The 16,685-nt window shown below is 42.1% G+C and overlaps 1 protein-coding gene across 2 annotated transcripts in view; it reads left to right on the forward strand.

Annotated features, from left to right (window-relative positions):
• Positions 1 to 700: 700 nt before the first annotated feature.
• Positions 701 to 16,685, forward strand: part of plxnd1 (plexin D1) — a 63,357-nt gene continuing 47,372 nt past the window's right edge. For both annotated transcript variants that reach the window (XM_023956690.1, XM_023956691.1), the window contains exons 1-7: positions 701 to 2,109; positions 3,523 to 3,699; positions 6,388 to 6,519; positions 7,607 to 7,707; positions 12,420 to 12,549; positions 15,216 to 15,393; positions 15,540 to 15,648. In XM_023956690.1, the coding sequence (XP_023812458.1) occupies positions 898 to 2,109; positions 3,523 to 3,699; positions 6,388 to 6,519; positions 7,607 to 7,707; positions 12,420 to 12,549; positions 15,216 to 15,393; positions 15,540 to 15,648 (2,039 nt within the window). In that variant the 5' untranslated portion in view covers positions 701 to 897. The remainder of the gene's footprint in view (positions 2,110 to 3,522; positions 3,700 to 6,387; positions 6,520 to 7,606; positions 7,708 to 12,419; positions 12,550 to 15,215; positions 15,394 to 15,539; positions 15,649 to 16,685) is intronic.

Below are 16,685 nucleotides of genomic sequence, written 5' to 3' on the forward strand. Positions count from 1 at the left end.
ATGTCAAGGCCCGGAAAGGTGCGCTTCTGCGTCCATCTGGTAGCACTTTCACGCTTCCTACCAAGCCGCATGTGCTTAGAAAGAGGAACCTCCAAGATCTGCAGAACTAATCAAAGGGCCAAAAGACAGGACAGCTCAAAGAGTGGCACCGTGACCCACCATTAACCTTTAGATAGGCGTAACCACAGCGCCTGGATAGAGACTCGCCAAAGGCTTAGGGGCAAAAAAGGAAGAAAGAAAGTCATAGTCGAACATATTAAGTCATTCTTGCATTTTGTTATAACCTGAGCCGAAATGTTTGACTAAAATGTTTAAAGAAAAAAAGAATAAGGATGTGATCATTTATCACAGCAGACTGAGCGCCCTCGTGGGACATGCAATATGTCACAACAGAGAGGCAGCTCCATTCGTCAGCGCTAATGAGATGACACCCCTACTACCATTAAAGTCCAGTTTTTCTTACATTTGTCATTTATTAGTAGGGCTGTTCAAATAATCGATTTCTGACTGAACCATGAGTGCGAACAAGTTTCCAGCCTGCCTGTTCCCTTCTGGTGCGCAGATTTTACGCACGAAGGAAAACACGCTCCGTGTCTCTATTTTAAGAATTACTTTATTTTGAGTGGGAGGAAAAATCTCAAGCCATTATTGTGGCTCAGCATGTCTCATGAGACAGGCTGCTGAGCTGCGCGGCAGGCAGGGGGACAGAGGCAGAGGAGGCATGCAGTCTGAAGAGGAAGCACGACTCGCTTAGTTATCGCGTCATTCTGGGTTCAGGCGTGAAGCAGGAAACAGCCTTTCCTCTCCCATTGTCGCTGTAGGAACAAACAGGCGATTTTTGTCTTTGCTCAATGCACCTCTCGGCACAGAACACGCGGAACCCGGTCAGAAGGAAGAATGCCTCCTTCGATGGAGATAGCCGTTCTGCTTCTGGGCGTCCTGGCTTTGGAGACGCGCAGGAGCGCCAGCGCTCTGCACATCCAACAGGCGTTCGCGTCTCCAAATCTGACCAATAATTTCGTGGTAGACCCGATTTCCAGAAAGGTCTACCTGGCCGCCGTTAACACAGTTTACCAACTGAACAGGACCTTGATATTGGAGGCACAGAAGAGAACGGGACCGGTGGAGGACAACCTGTTGTGCCATGCGCCACAGCTGCCCCAGGCTCCGTGTGAGCACCCCAAATCCCTCACAGACAACTACAACAAGCTCCTAAAGCTGGACCGGGAGCAAGGGGTCGTGGTGGTGTGTGGATCTGTGTATCAGGGCTTCTGTGAGCTGAGAAAAATGGAAAATATCTCAGAGATAGCGGTGGAGTTTCCACCCCAGGGGGAGAAGACTGTCTTCCCCAGCATGCTCAACATCGCTGCCAATCACCCGAACGCATCGACTGTGGGGCTCATCTTCAGGAGCCACGGGGGTAATTCAAGGTTACTAGTTGGGGCGACATATACGGGGGCTGGAACCCAGTTTTTCCCCAAGAACCATAGCAAGGAGGACCTGCGTTTTGAAAACACCCCGGAGATCGCCATCCGCTCCTTAAACATCAAGGACTTATCCAGACTTTTCACCTATGATATCAGCCCCTCAGATGAAAACGTGTTCAAGATCAAACAAGAAGTTAAGACCAAAAACAAACTCAACTTTGTCCACGCCTTCATCCAAAAGACTTATTCATACATTGCCTTCAACAATGACGCGAAAATTGGGCACAAGGAGAGCCAGCCCAACAGCGTCCTCGCCAGGATATGTCTCGATACCGACAACCCCCGACAACTTGCGGGGCTGGAGAGCAGGAAACTCACAGAGTCCTACATCCAGATGCCGCTTCAGTGTGGATCTAACAGAAACATCTACAACCGCCTGCTGTCTGTGTACTCCGCGGAGATCAACGCAGAGGATGCGAGCGGCCCGCAGCCCTACCTGTTCGGAGTGTTTTCCAAAGCGGACAGAAAGTCTGCCCTGTGCGCCTTCAGGTTTGGAGACGTCGAGGAGGAGATCAGACAGAGCCGCATGAACTGCTCCAGCTCCCCCAGCAGTGATGTTCATGTGCTGGACAGTGTCAACCAGGGTTCAGGGTCAGCCTGCATTCAGAAGAAAAACTTGCAGGTAAGGAAAGTGAATAAAAAAATACATGGATCAGTCTTTCAAAATGACTTTATTTTAGGATAAAAAGTTCCAAAAAAGTTAATCAAACTTTTCCTTATTTGCTTAAAATTCCAAACAAAACAGATCAGTGATTCTTTGTAACAGTTTTTGTAAACATTTCTGCTTTTAAAATGCTGTGATAAGTGAAATTCCTTTAAACATGTTTGGATGGTCTTCTTGTTTTTGAAACAAAAGGGCCGACAACAATAATGGCTGCTGTTTTTCACTTGTTTCCAAGAGTCTTCCCTCTTTAACCCCGAGGCTCATGACTCAGAGACAAGATCTCTCATGTAAGGAGGGAAAGGTCATCAGAGATACTCGACTCTAAAGGCTGTGGGAATGGGGAGACTCCTCTTCACATCCGATAATGATGAAAAGGAGTTCAATAAAAAGTGTTTCATTAATTACCTCCTAGCTCATTTCATCGACTTTAATAATTCAACAAATCTGGAGCAATGTTAGGGGGCAAGCAGTTGCTTTGTTTCTGAACACGTGGTCCGATACTATCAAGTATTTTCTACTCACATACCAGCCTGGGTATTCACCCGCGGGAAAACTTTACTATTGCATATTATTTTTGTCTTCTGAATGTCTGAGTTGGTGAAAGTTCTCCCTTTTACATTCTGAGTGACAGGCTGAAAGTCATATGATGCTGTTTCGACAGCACTGTGCCATTAGGTCAGGCACTTGCCCTCTTTACTATTACATCCTTGTTGTCTGTGGCCCCAGGGCCACTCTTCTCATGAAAAGTTTTGTGAACACCATCCCAAATGGCCCTACAGGCCCTTAAGAAGATTACAGATGTCTTCTCTTTTCAAAGAGATTCTATGCTGATATTTTTTCTCTTGATGTCCTACAACCCACTTACTGTATCACTCGTAAAAAGAAAAAAGAAAGAAAAAAAGAAGTTGCCTCTTTGGTTTTGCACTTATCTGCAGTGGCTGCCTGATGTTTTTTGTTGTTGACAGTCTGAAGGCCAGCACTGACGGAAAGTCACACACAATTTATGATAAGACAGACGAGGTGCTAGCAGAAAAGCCCGTGGGAAAAAACTCTACAAACATCCAGTCTGCCTAATTCTTTCAGTGTTTTGCCTTCTCGTTCTTTGTTTGGCCCGTGCAAACTCAGAAAAATTCAAAGTATTCCCAGCAGACTGGAGAACAACCAATCGCGGTACGGATGTTTTATCATTGCTCGCTGAAGACCTGACAAAAGCAAAGCCTTATGACTGTTGAATGGCCATGTGAGCCCACGTCCAATACTTAGACAGGTCTGAAAAGTCATTTGGAACAATGAGCAGCTTTATGGTGATCGCTAGTTTCACAGCATTTCTCTTATTGCATTGTGCCTTTTTTGGTTTTTTTTGTATTTCAGTTGACACCCAATCAGCTGGACTGTGGCGCAGCCCACCTGCAGCACCCTCTGGCTCTACGGAGACCCCTGAGGGCCCTTCCTCTGTTTGAATACTCAGGCCTCAGTTCAGTCTCAGTGGACAATGTGCATAACCACACTGTGGTTTTTTTGGGAACAAGTAAAGGACGACTTCGCAAGGTGAGTCTGACAGTGGCCGACAAGTCGACAGCACCTCTGAGGCTGAAACCTTCCAAACTTGCGTAATCCCACGACGTCACAAAGTTGCAGTGCAAAGTGAGCACGCTGAAACTGAGTTAATGTGCTTAATGTGATCAAGCCCCCGAGCACAGAACACCAGGAACAGTCAGAATTGCATGCAGCTGCTCTGATGTGGCTGCCGACTGTCAAGAAAGCAAACATACTGTAGGTGTGTGATGAAGCATTTAGAGCCACTTTAGGACAAGCTGGAATTTTTGCTTTTATCTTGTAGCTTCTCAGTTCTGTCAGCACTCAACCAACATGCCCCCCCCCATGCCCATTTTGAACCTTAAGTACTCCTAATCATCTACTTAATGACCCTCAGAGATGGTTATTGTCTGGGAGATCAACAGAAAGCCGTAACAACATGTGACTCAGCCCTGCCATGTGTTGAGCCCCAACCTCGGCTTTAAAACATCTGCAGACGGCGCAGCTTGTGAAAACCGTTCCTGTGCAATTACCAGCATACCTTAATTCTTGTGTCAGCCACATTCCTTGTTGCCCCTCACTGAGCTCCCTGCTGGCGAAACAGGCTGCCCCTCAGACACTCCAGGAAATAAAACGAGCCCACTCTGACTGCTTTCTTGACTCCATTGTTTTGAATTAACTTTTGACGACATTAAAATCCTGCTGCAGCAGAGTTTTTAAGGCCCTTGTTTTTTTTGGCTTTGAGCATGGGTGCTGTAACTGTCCTTTTGGATCACTTACTGTTTACCGGATGCACCACACTGGTTGGGATGCTGTAAGCAGTGGTGTGCACGAGTGTGTTTGCATGTGTCTCTTAGCTAATTGCAGGTCTGACTGTGTCTTTAGGTGTTGGACTTTGTTTGCAGGCCTTCATGAGTGGTTTAGTGATTCCATGTGTTTACTCAGATGGACACGTACCCTGCAATTAGGTGCTGCGTGTGTACTTGTCAGCCCAGTCATACACAAAATGTGGTATACATGTGACCCTAAACAGTTTTTTGGGTGTTTTTTAGTAGCATGGTTGTCTCTGTGTTTGTCTGTGGATCTGGTGTGTGGTAGTAGTTGTGTGTGCCCTGAGGATAGAGCCGTTACAGGGGTTAATGGTGCTGTGAGTGTGTGTAATGTGATTCCAACTGTGAGTTTGGCTGAGACTAAACATGAACACGCAGTGGCCGAGATTAAGTTAGATCTCTTTTACTGTCTTTGAGAGAGACCTGACTGAAGTAATTTATAATTACATGCATTTTTTAATGAACTCTCCACCTCCCTCCATTATGTCTAACTTCAGTTTTCTGCGTCCTTATCTCACTCACTTTTTTTCCATTACGACTCTGTTCATCCGTCAGCTCCTCTTTTCATCATCTCTACTATTAAAGAGCTTTGATTCGTTGTGAAAACAGAGTCCATCTCTTTCTTGCCGCCAAACTTTCCCCCTTAGTTCAATCTTTCCCTTTTTATTTTAGACCCAAACAAACACAAAACACACACAAGATTGAAGCACAGCTGAGCACTCCCTGGTTGAATGGGGGCCTTTCATCTGCATGAAAACAGGCGCAGAATGGAGACAGAGCGACCTGCAGTACAGCAGGTGTTTTGTTGACTGACCGGGTGGCGTTTGGTGCCACAGCTCACCTCAGTACTCCTCCTCTCTGCTTCCATTCTTTTCCCTCTCCAGGTGTGTGGGCTGCTGTTTACTTGCATCTCGTAGTGTCATTTTTTTTTATGCGTGTGCATTTTTAGTCGCAGGGGTGCAGGGTGAAGGCAAAAGCCCAGCTGCTTACCAGCACCGATGTGTGTGCAGATTGGTGGGTGGTGTTAAAACAGGCACTGATGTTTGGAGATTAAGACAATGCTTTTCATCACAGGTTTACTAAGCCTCTGTCTGCTCCGGTTTAACATTAATCAGTATGTCTCGGTGGGTGGTGACGTTTTTGCCTTCTGTGCATGTGTGACTGCATGTTTGTGTGCCCAGCGGATGGAGAAGCGACAGAGCCAGCACTTGTCTCCAGATGCTGGCCAGTTCCTTAGGATGCTGGGACGTCTTCACGACGTCTCAACCAAAATTGCAGTAACAAGAGCGTTTACTGTATGCATGACAGGAAATGTGCGTGCTTATGTGCATGCACTTGTGTGCACATATATGTTTTTGATCTGTCACCATTTTATTATCTTTGGGTGCAGGAAAGCCACTGTGTCAATAAATCACTCCTTGGCAGAGTAAGATTAGGCACAGTGGCTGAACAAAGAGCGTCCCAAACCGAAGCTGCAGATAAAAATATTAAGCAATAGGAAAAAAGGAGAGCAAACTGAATTTCCTAAACCTTTCAGCTATTGTTTTTTTTCTTTTAAACACACACAAGACTTACTGTATGATCAGCCCATAAATGAGTTGGAAAGCTAAAAAAAAAGATAGAGTTCTCCTTTTTATATTGTTTTCCTAAAAACATCGCTGAGTAATGAGCTTTGGCATATATGTCAGCAGGGAATATCAAACTTTATTTTTCAAGTCCTCTTTAGAAATCAACAAACAGTAATGTGTCTTTGTAGCTGCATCCTGTTTTGTTGGTCTAGAGTTTCAAAGCACACTGCTGATGGGAAAATATACACAAGTTTGCAAAATTCTTTGAATAAAACTGTTTTTTTTTTAAATCCTCTTCACAGTTGACCCTCTTGTCGAACATGACCATGGCCAGCCAGTCCACGCTGAGGCTGCCATCCAGCGAGGCAGTCCATCCCATCATGACCTTTGACCCCAATGACAGGAACTTTCTCTATGTCATGACCTCTCACCATGTAAGAGCACCACAAAGGAGCAACTCTCATTTGTTCATGTTATCAGAGAACTGCAAAAAAAAGTGCAGATTTGCTTTCATTCATCAAATTTGTCCAACTTCCTTTTAGCAAAGGCTGCTACATTTGTGGTAAATCTCAAACCTTCTGAATAGCTTTCAGGGCAGCATTTCAAAACCAATTGGTTTCATAACGGTGGTGCTGAAGATAACATGTGGCTGCACCTCCAGCTATTATGTTACACTGCACAAATGCACCTTATTGTCAGTCGACTCTACTGAGATTAAATCATTGTGCTTCCTGCTGCAGAGGCAAGGTTTGATATGCACGCTGATAAGCTTCAGTTGCTTTTAGATATTGCATTAGATCCGTTGTGTAGCATTTTGATGAGCAACATAAAGTATGATACAACAAAACCTTTACTATCAATCTTTAAATTTCTGCTGAAAAAACAAGTGACTGTTTTTTGTTAAAACTACTTAACGTTGAGCAACAACTTTTCAGCCTGTTTAAATGGATGGGCTGTTTTGTGCTGTAACGGTAAAAGAAAGCATGCATTTTGCAATTATTACAGTCAGTTGTTGTCAGGACTTTTGCACAGATAATAGACTTACAGCCTTCGCTGCATCCTGCACATTGAAATATGTAGGTCGCCTGAGTGATATCAGTAGTATGCATAGTGGACATCAGTGATTACGATGGTACATAAGAAGTAAAAGTAAACAAAATAATTCTACAGTAATTTCAAATCTTATGTCTTCCAGCTCTTTGTCATGTCAAAATAACAGTGAGCAGAAGTGACGTCAATAAGTTCCATGTTTTGTTTACACATCAGTGCAAATCCCATAGATGACCCAATTACGTAAATCTGAGGAAAGCAGCATAATTTAACATCTGAGAAGGTGCAAATGCAGATTTTTTAAGTGTCTTGCCAAAACCCATTTTGCTTAAAAATCCATTTTGTCTCTCGAGCAAACCTTTGTGCTTTGTAGTAACACTGGTTCTGTTAGCCCAACCCTCCTGTGTCTTGGCAAAATTGCTTGCTTTCATCTTTCAAAGAAAATGCAGTGTGTTTTCTGTTTTCTGAAAGATGCTGAGAATCAGGGTGGCAGAATGTGACCAGTGGAAGAGCTGCAGGAGCTGTTTGGGGGCAGGTGACGCCTACTGTGGCTGGTGCACTTTAGAAAACAGGTAAGAAACACCCCCTTTGAATGAAGTCTCTTTTTTTCTTTGACTTACTATCTGCACTCCTACCCTCGCCTTCCCTTTAAAGTCCCACTCTCTAGTCATCTTTTATTCTATTGTAAAACCTTTCCCAGTGATCTTTTAATTATATTTGTGCCATTTTCTAGGACATGGTTTCTGCAGAGTGGCAGTAGTTCATTTAAAATTTTCCTCTGAGTTGTGGGTGGGACTATTAATGCGGCGTAAGCCTGACCCTGCTTACCGACATCCATCTGTTTACACTTTCTCCTGCTAGCTAATAGCGTCTCACAATCCCAATTTAACATTACAGTTGCAAATTTGCAATCTTGGAGCTATCCAGCCATACAGTTTTTAGCAAGATGCCAGCTTGGAGGAGAAAAAAGGAAGACATACACGGATCTAGTCGTTAACAAGTGGATGCGTCAGAATGGAGCCGGGCAGGGAGCTTGTGGCTTGCAGAAGTAGCTTCTACGTCATACCTGCAAGCTTTTTCTAATAGCATTTTTCCATCTACTCCTAATTCACTATGATTTGAATAAAAAATACTCAGAAGAGGTGATGAGTTTAATTTTCTCTATATGTGTCTTCCATAGCCAGAAAAATGCCACAAGAAAATGTTATAAACACCGTAAACACAATTTGAATCAAAGTGGGTGTTTAAATGTAACTTCCATCATAACTCAATCAAATATTCTTGAGGTCTGGGCCCACTCCCGCCACATGCTTTTTAAATATCATCAAAAAGCACGGAAACGGCAGATCTCTGCTGCCGTGTCCAGCTGCACCAAAGCCATTGACTTAATGTGAAGTTATTGTGAAACAAAACATGACTGATATCATAAACTAACTCAAGCTGACTGTTTAAACATTGCCTCAGTAAAACCACTGACTGTTTTCCAGATTTCACCATCATTTTCCAAACTTATCATTAAATCTTGGAAGCCCCAGAGTGTGTTTGCTTACTCAGACTTTTGTTGAACCACAATTAATTTGTCTTTTCTTCAAACATCGACATGGGAGTAACATCATTGTTTGGAGCTGTCCCCCGATTCCCTGGCAGTTTTCTGTTGGGAGCGCCTCTGCAAGAAGTGACTTGGCTAAAGTTGAGCTATGAGCAAATGAGGGAACGCTGTGATTAATGTGGCTCTGTCAGGACGGGTTGTCTGGCCCTGTCATGGCTGGCTTTTAGGGAGAATATGCACGCTATCGAGCTGTGTTTGTTCGTCAGCGTGTGTGAGCCGGTTGGTTGCTTGGTGATTAAAGCAGATTAGATGAGATAGTGAGTTTTGTGATGAGCTGCTCTGCAGCTCTGGAGGCTCTGTCGCTGCCTGAGGCCATTGGAAGCTGGAGGAGTGTAACTGACGAGTGAATGTGTGCATGCGGTCAAACCGCCTCACTCTCATCTGCCTGTTTCTCTTTCCTTTTTTATCGAACTGTCGTCTCTTTATCCCAGGCCCCTTTCCCGCTTCAGTGCATTGTTTTACCCTTGTGATTCGCCTTGTCTCCAGCTTCCCTTGCCCTTGCATTCTCCTGCAGCTCTGAGAATCCAGTCGTCCGTCTCTCGGCCCGGGCTCTTTGTCTCCCTAGTCCTCATCTCCTCTTCCTCCATTGCCCTTGTCCTCTTCTCTTCCTCTACAAAGGAGTGTTGATTGTGGTGATGGCGGTGGGGGAGAGCACACTGGTTCTTTTTACAAGGAAATGTCAAAGTGTGGAAGGCTGCGTGCAAGTGTCAGCACGAGTGTGCGTCGCTCTCAGGGCTCCCAGACATCTCAGAGCTGCTGTCATGAGTGTGTTTGGTGTTTGTTCAGTCCTGCTGGTTGGGCAGGCGCTGTGGCCACAGAGCCTGGGGGATCAGGAGGTTGAAGTGTGGGGGTGGATGGTCTCCTCCATCACCTCACTGTCTTACACCACTACAGTCACTGTGGACAGAGAAGAAAAGGACAGTTAGATTTTAATCTGTTAAGCCCAGTCTCTGGGTGCCTGCTTTGATTAAATGCATGATTCTGACGTCTCTCAGACTGTTTGCGTGTACAGAGTGAGCATGAAAACATGTCTCTTTGCTTGTTGGAGGCTTCATTGTTGTCAGAAAGATAGCTAGTTTTTTGGCACAGATAATTCTCAGTCCTTGATCACTCTTTTCATGCTGATGCTGGTTTAATCTGCCACATGTCACAAGAAAGCACTTAAATATCTTTATTTGAATCAAATTATGCATGACGCGCCGTCTTTGCTATTCACAAATTATCGTGCTTATCTCAGTGTGTGTGTGTGTTTGTGTGTTTGTGCACTTCAGGAGCTCATATGTTCTGCTGCCGGATAACAGTCTCACTGATTTCCCACCTTATCAGACACTTAGGAGGTGATGAGTTTTCACAGGTCATACTTCAGCTGCAAATTTTGACTGTTTATTTTTAGGAGCAATTTAAAAAGCTTTTGCGGTTGGCACTGTGCAGAAAGGAATGGCAAGAGTAATCATGTGGATGTGTGCACAGGTTTTTTTTAAAGTTTTGATTAACGGTCTTGTGTGACATACATCAATTATTTTGGAGAATTTTCCTCTTGGAGAAGGATTTGGCCAAATTTTTGAATTAGCAGGCAGAATGTAAACACATCTTAGGAAAGAATTCGAGACACTCAGAAAAAGGAAAGATGAAATGATCCGTGTGACTTATCATTAAAGCTGCTTGTTGATGTTGAAGTGAGTTCTTCACATCTTCCGCTTGTGAGATGTAAGACGAAGCTTCCTGTTTGCTTACTTTACAGTTCTCACCAACTGTGAGTAATCTGCTCAGAAAAGCATCAAACGTTCAAATCTTGAGTTTGCTGAATCAAAAAAAAAAAAAATTCTTCCAAACTGACTAAAAGATAATATGTCAGAAGGATGTTTTTTTGGAGAAGGTTCTAGGTTTAGATTTTCTCTAAAACTGTTTTTTCTATTGAAAAAGTGTTTGTTCTTGTTTGACTTGCTTAGGTTTTCCGTTCCACTCTTAACTGCCAAAACAACACTTCATAAGCCTAACTGTCTCGTAAATCATATGTACTTAATAAGGTGAATGAACCTGTTAGTCTACTTTTAAAATCCTCTGTTATTTATTTCAGACGATCTTTGCCTGTGCATGTTTTCTCTGTAACTTTTCCTTTAGTCTTTCACTTATGGTAACACACTGTCCTTGCAGAGTTTCACACTACAAAGGGCATTTATTAAAAAAAAAGTGACATTTTAGTTGGGACTTTTTAAGAGGTTCTGCAACAAACTAGTGTTTTTTTAAGTAAGTGATTACAAAAGTACTATTATGTGTTTAATGCATTGTCTTTTTCTATATGTTGATCATCATAAACAACGTTAAAAAAGTGAAAGTTTGAATCTGTTGTAGTAAAGACATTCTTATTAGTTTATTGATTCCTAAGTATATCTAATATTTATGAAGATACTATAGTCAGAGTTGTTAATTTTAAAGTTTTTTTTAAAATTATGTTTTTGTAACCACTCTCTGAAAATCAAGTTATAGTAAATCCCCAGTGATGCTTCCAGTCCGACTTTCATTATGAAAAAGAAAACAAAAGCTAAGCAGGCACTTTCTATCAGGCTGTCTATCTCTGATTCCATTTTGGCGTGACAGTTAAGCGTGTGTCCAGACTTTATGAGTTTGTTTGTGTCTGGGCTTGGTTTCCATTGCTTGTGGAGCCATTATTCCTATTTTTAGCTCATAAAGTGACCTCCTGGCCCTTTTGCATCCCTGAGAGCCCGTGGGACTGAGAATGCAGAATTTGACTTTCCCCAAACACCAGCACTCACACTCGCAGGCATGCAGGCACACGTGCGCACACTTTATTTTAAAACAGCAGCTAAAGTGTGAGAGGAGAGTGGGATGTGCCAAATTCATTATGTGGTGTGTGAGAGCTTGGCTAAATGGGGCCCTATTTGGTTCTCTTTACTCTGGGGTCACTTTGTCCTTGGAGTCTGGTTGCAGATAAACTGTCCTCCGAGCCAACAGTGAAGTTCATAAACGAATCGGAAGTCGGAGTGTGAGGCCACCACGCTTGTTGAATGCCCTTTTATAATCCCTCTGTCCTAGACATTCATTATACTCACAGATTGCCACGAATGCATGCTTTATACTCTGTGAGTGTCCGAGCAAACAAACACACATTCATGGATGCTCTGTTGGTCCATGTGAATTAAAAATCAGACCTGTAGTTTTGTTATTCTGATTTTTTGGACCCAGCCCCTGTTCTTGACTCTTGCGGGATGGGTTGCCATAGCAATGTGTGTGACCTGGAGTCAAGTAGTATGTTGTGTCCAGCTAGGCAACCTGTCAGCTAAAGTCTGAAATGTGACATTAAGAGACCAGAGCACCTCATAAATCTGCAGCAAGCAGACCGTAAAACCCAACAGTGAGAATTTGTCAAGTCTTGGAGTGAAACAGACAGAAAAAAAGTTTGTGTTTTCTCCACAAAGAATGTTGACCTTTCAGCTCTGCTTTTTGGACCACCAGTCCTAATTATCAACTGTATCCCAAACAAAACTATTATGATCTGAATGTTCTATGGGACTAAATATGGGTTCTGTACAGACAAAAAAAGCGTACAAATCCAAACCTCTTTGTGGCGTAATTTGATCTGAAAGGAAAACAGGACAAACGTAATCTGATTAAAATGTGGCCCCATGTGCTTTATCTTTGTCACTATCTGTGCAGATGTAGCATCCAGAAGGAGTGCGCTCAGGGGCTGTTGGCACGTTCCTGGATCAGCATGGGTGAAGGCCCCCAGCAGTGTCCATCCATTACTCTGACTCCTCCAGAAATCAGCATCTCGGCAGACATAAAGGTATTGTAACCCTCCTCGTGCTGGTATCGCTCCCACATCATAAAGGTTGATATTCATAAAGGCACAGCTGCAATGAGGCTGGTGTATTTACAGCTGATGAGTCCCCCAGATTTATAACTGCATCTCTCTGTATCTCCCACACCTGTTATTTTTGCTCTGCTGATAAATTCATGACCATGCCGTTTGATGCTGTGGCCAACACTGCCTCTTCTGTGCCGAATGGCTCTGCTTCTCATGAAGCTGACATTCAGCTGACATTCAGCTGCTTGTTTTGTTGCCTCATTGTCGCCATTCTCATAGCCCCGCAGTTTAAACGCCAACTTTCAGCTAGGAGCCACATGTGTGCTCCTTTGTGCAAAACATTGCTGCAGTAGAAACAATGAGCAGCCAGATGTCCGACGGCTTTTCAACCTTTGAAATTTGATCACTGTATGTCATAAAGGGCTATTCCGCCCACATGGTTATTTCAATAGTTTCTGTAATTAAAGTTGACCTGCCTCCGGTTCTCTGAAATAGTGTGAGCTGCAGGAAACATGTTAGTGGTCAGCTTCTTCTGGGAAACTTGGAGATATTTTGTTAGTTTTCTTTTTATCAAGCATTTTTTTAGCTTCATTTTCAATTAATTCCCTCAGTTTTTCTTAGTTTCTAAGATCAGCTGTGATGACTGTGCTCATTTTACTTTTAATTAAAGATTGTTGATTTTATGTTATTTGTTGCGGCAGCTGATCCATCATGATACATTTTAAATTCCAAAGTTGACAGGAACGTTTTCCAAACTTACAGGTATAGAAACCCTTTTTAAAAATATGGCGACATTTTTCAAAAGCATTGTTTCCTGAAGCAAAGCTATGATGTCAGATATAGTTTAACTGTTTGACTATTGAAATGGGTCATTGCACCACTAAAAGAAAATGATGAATTCATCAATTGTCCATAACCGCTTCTTTTTTTACTTATTTCACTTCCACAAAGCAAGAAAAACAAAAAATCTTGCACGAGCTCTAATATAGGAGGAAATGAACAAGACAGAAAGAAAAAAAAACCTGTTTATCTCCCCTTTTTACATTGTTTGGAAATTGATTTGTGATTTTGTTGCTTTAATTGGTCGTTGCTTTAACTGATTGTTTTAGATCGGCAGTGTGCCAATTGTTCCATGTCTTAACTCCTTGAATTCAAACACATTTTTCTTTTGTTTTTGTTCTAAATTTCGGCAAAAAGGAAATCTTACATCCTTTTAAACTATAAGCACTAAGACTTTTTTTAAACTTCCTTTGCGTATTGTGTAGCAGCCAATTCTGCTGTGCTTTAAACATTCATTTTAAAATACTTTGATGAACTAAATCTTTGAATTTCAGTGTTTTCCGGTTGACTAGAAAAACAAAAGGCCTCAGCAGTCTGATTGTTGTGTGTGGTTTATTTATTGTTGTATACTTTGCAAACATTTCATTCAAAGCATGACATGTAGCTGAAACCCAGGAAATTCCATCAGTTTCCCCTCAGTTTTTATTCCAAACATGAAAAATGCATTTTAATGCACAGAGTGGCTTTTCTGTTACACCTTAACGTTTTGCTGGGAAAGCTGCCTTGTGGCATTCATGTTGGTGTTACTTTGACACTTTTTAACCACTTTTGCAGACCCTGCTTCCTTTGTAATAACAGTATTCCTTCACTGTAGTAACCTCCATCAGCAGGACTCACTCAACCCCACATAAACTACCTAAGAAAGACTTGACGATAGTGATCTTTCCCTGTGTGGGATGCTCTCTGTGGCAATCAATGCAATCAGCACCTTCAGATGTTATTTACTCTCACCTGGACTGGTCAGAGCTGTTTTGTCACTATGAAGTGGATCAAATCGATACTCGCCTTGTTGCTATAATTTTATGGCTGACTTGTGTTGAAAAAGTGCCAGCTTTGTAAATCCTTGTCCTAACATGCAAACTGCTGTTTCAGACACCTCTCTGCAGTCAGTGAATCATGTAACAGAGTGAAAACAAAGCCATAATTAGATCCCTGATCTCTGACGCTTGGAATATGTTTGACCTTTAATTACAGATGATAATTTGATGGAAGCCAGAGACGACAGGCCATTAATTGGTTCATTAATTGTGGATATTTGCTGATTGTGAAGGTCATTCCACAGAGGACTCTGATTACTGACTGATCTGCAAACAGGAAGCTCGTCTCAGGGTAGTCTCCCCCAAACAGGAAGCAGCGGGCAGGAAGTGTGGTTCTGTAGCCAGGAAATGATCAATCCGTCAAAACAATCGGGACGATGTTGAAGACATGTCAGCACATGCTGCTGGCCATTTCAGCTCCTACCTGCTGAGAGACAGAATATGCTGTCTCTCTGCTCCACCCTCCATCCCAGCCTCACCACCTCCTTTCCTTCTCACATTGAAATCATTTAGCTGAAACTCAGACATGTCAGAGAGGTGTTATGTTTCACATTATACATCTGTCAAACTTCTGCTCAAACCAGATTTAGATGTGAATGTAGCACTGCACCATCTGTTTCTTCATTACACACTAGATTCTCTGTTTCTGCGACCGAATATCTGAAACAAAGCCAACAAACTTCACCCTTGATCACAATCTAACTACTCACCATTAGTTTAATCAAAGCTTTAGGTTCATATTGTGTTTGTTTGTTTTTTTTCTCACAGGATGTTGGCATATTGATTAACGGCACGGTTCCCGATCTGATCGGCTCCCGCGTGGAGTGTGAGTATTGGCCAGGGGTTTCCACTGTAGCTACGCTCCACCTGGACCACGGTCCCGCTCAGATCCAGACCTGCCCCCTGCCTCCTCGTGAAAACTACCACCCAATCCTCCCTGGCACAGGTGAGACATTCGGGCAGGCTTCAGTTTGTAAGCCTTTAAAGTCATTTTATTGAGATTTATCCCAGTCCAGTTCATCCTACTTTATCTCCAAATTCTCATATGATTGGCATGTAGAGGAAGTCCTGTTTAAATCTTTGTTTACACAGATCACCGGAGCATTTCTGTAGTGATAAAAGTGAATGGCACATCCGTGGTGTCTGGGAGCTTCATCGTCTACGACTGTGAGAGAACTGGAGCAATACACTCCACAAAATCGTAAGTGTAACGTTTGATATAACTGGACGTGTGATGCCTTTTGACCAAGCCACACAACCATTATTTGTCACGTACCTCATACTGCTTTGAAATACAAATTTGCCTTCATTCTCCAAATGCAGAATACATTTATACTAGTTAAAATGTCTTTCCACATAAAGACATTGTATGATTTGAGGTGGCTTTCCAAATTACTTCAGATGGTTGTCCTTCTTCTTTGACGCAAAACCAAGATTTTGGTAAATTTGTTGATATTCTGTCAATCTCTTCTCTGATAGAATATTAAATCAGCATGGATTTTCAAAGTCATGTCTTGTTCAAATAAGGGGAGGTGAAGTCAAAATGTTGATACTGTATATCAGAATTTTTACACTGCTGCATTGTTTGCACTTCTGTTTGGTGGCCCTGAAGTGCAAATCACATCAACAAATCAGTGCAAAAACATTTTAAAGTTCACAATGACAATTTAAAAAAGCAAAAGAAATGATGAAAAACAACATTGCAGTTTAGAAATCAAAACAAAATGCTTGAAAACAAAACAGTTACAAAAAAAATGAAACAAAATAAAATGTCTTCCAAAATTTCTTTTCGTTTTTCTCTTTTACAGACACCGTAAATGGTAGATACAATGGGACATCACTGACTCAATGATGACATTTGTCCATCATTTCAACCAAAAGTAATTTGGCATAAAGCGATACTGGATATGCTCTGTACTAATCACAAACTTTTATAAGTATGTGGACATTTGAAAAAACTCAACATCAAAAATCAAACGTCATTATCCAATCAGCAAAATCCCATTAGTACCTACCATTTCCGTTTTTTTATTGTGTTTAATTTTTAACATTTTATTTTAATCTGTGGAAATTACAACTCTTTTCGAAATGTTTCATTTATTTCATTTCGTTTGTTTAAATAGTTTTTGGAATTTTGTTTTGATTTCTAAAATGTAATGTTGTTTTTTTATTATTTGTTTTGCTTTTTTAGTTGTCATTGTGATCTTTAATATGTTATTATTGGTGTTATTTCAACTT

This window comes from Oryzias latipes, chromosome 7 (assembly GCF_002234675.1).
Source record: "Oryzias latipes chromosome 7, ASM223467v1".
NCBI classification, from domain to species: Eukaryota; Metazoa; Chordata; class Actinopteri; order Beloniformes; family Adrianichthyidae; genus Oryzias; species Oryzias latipes.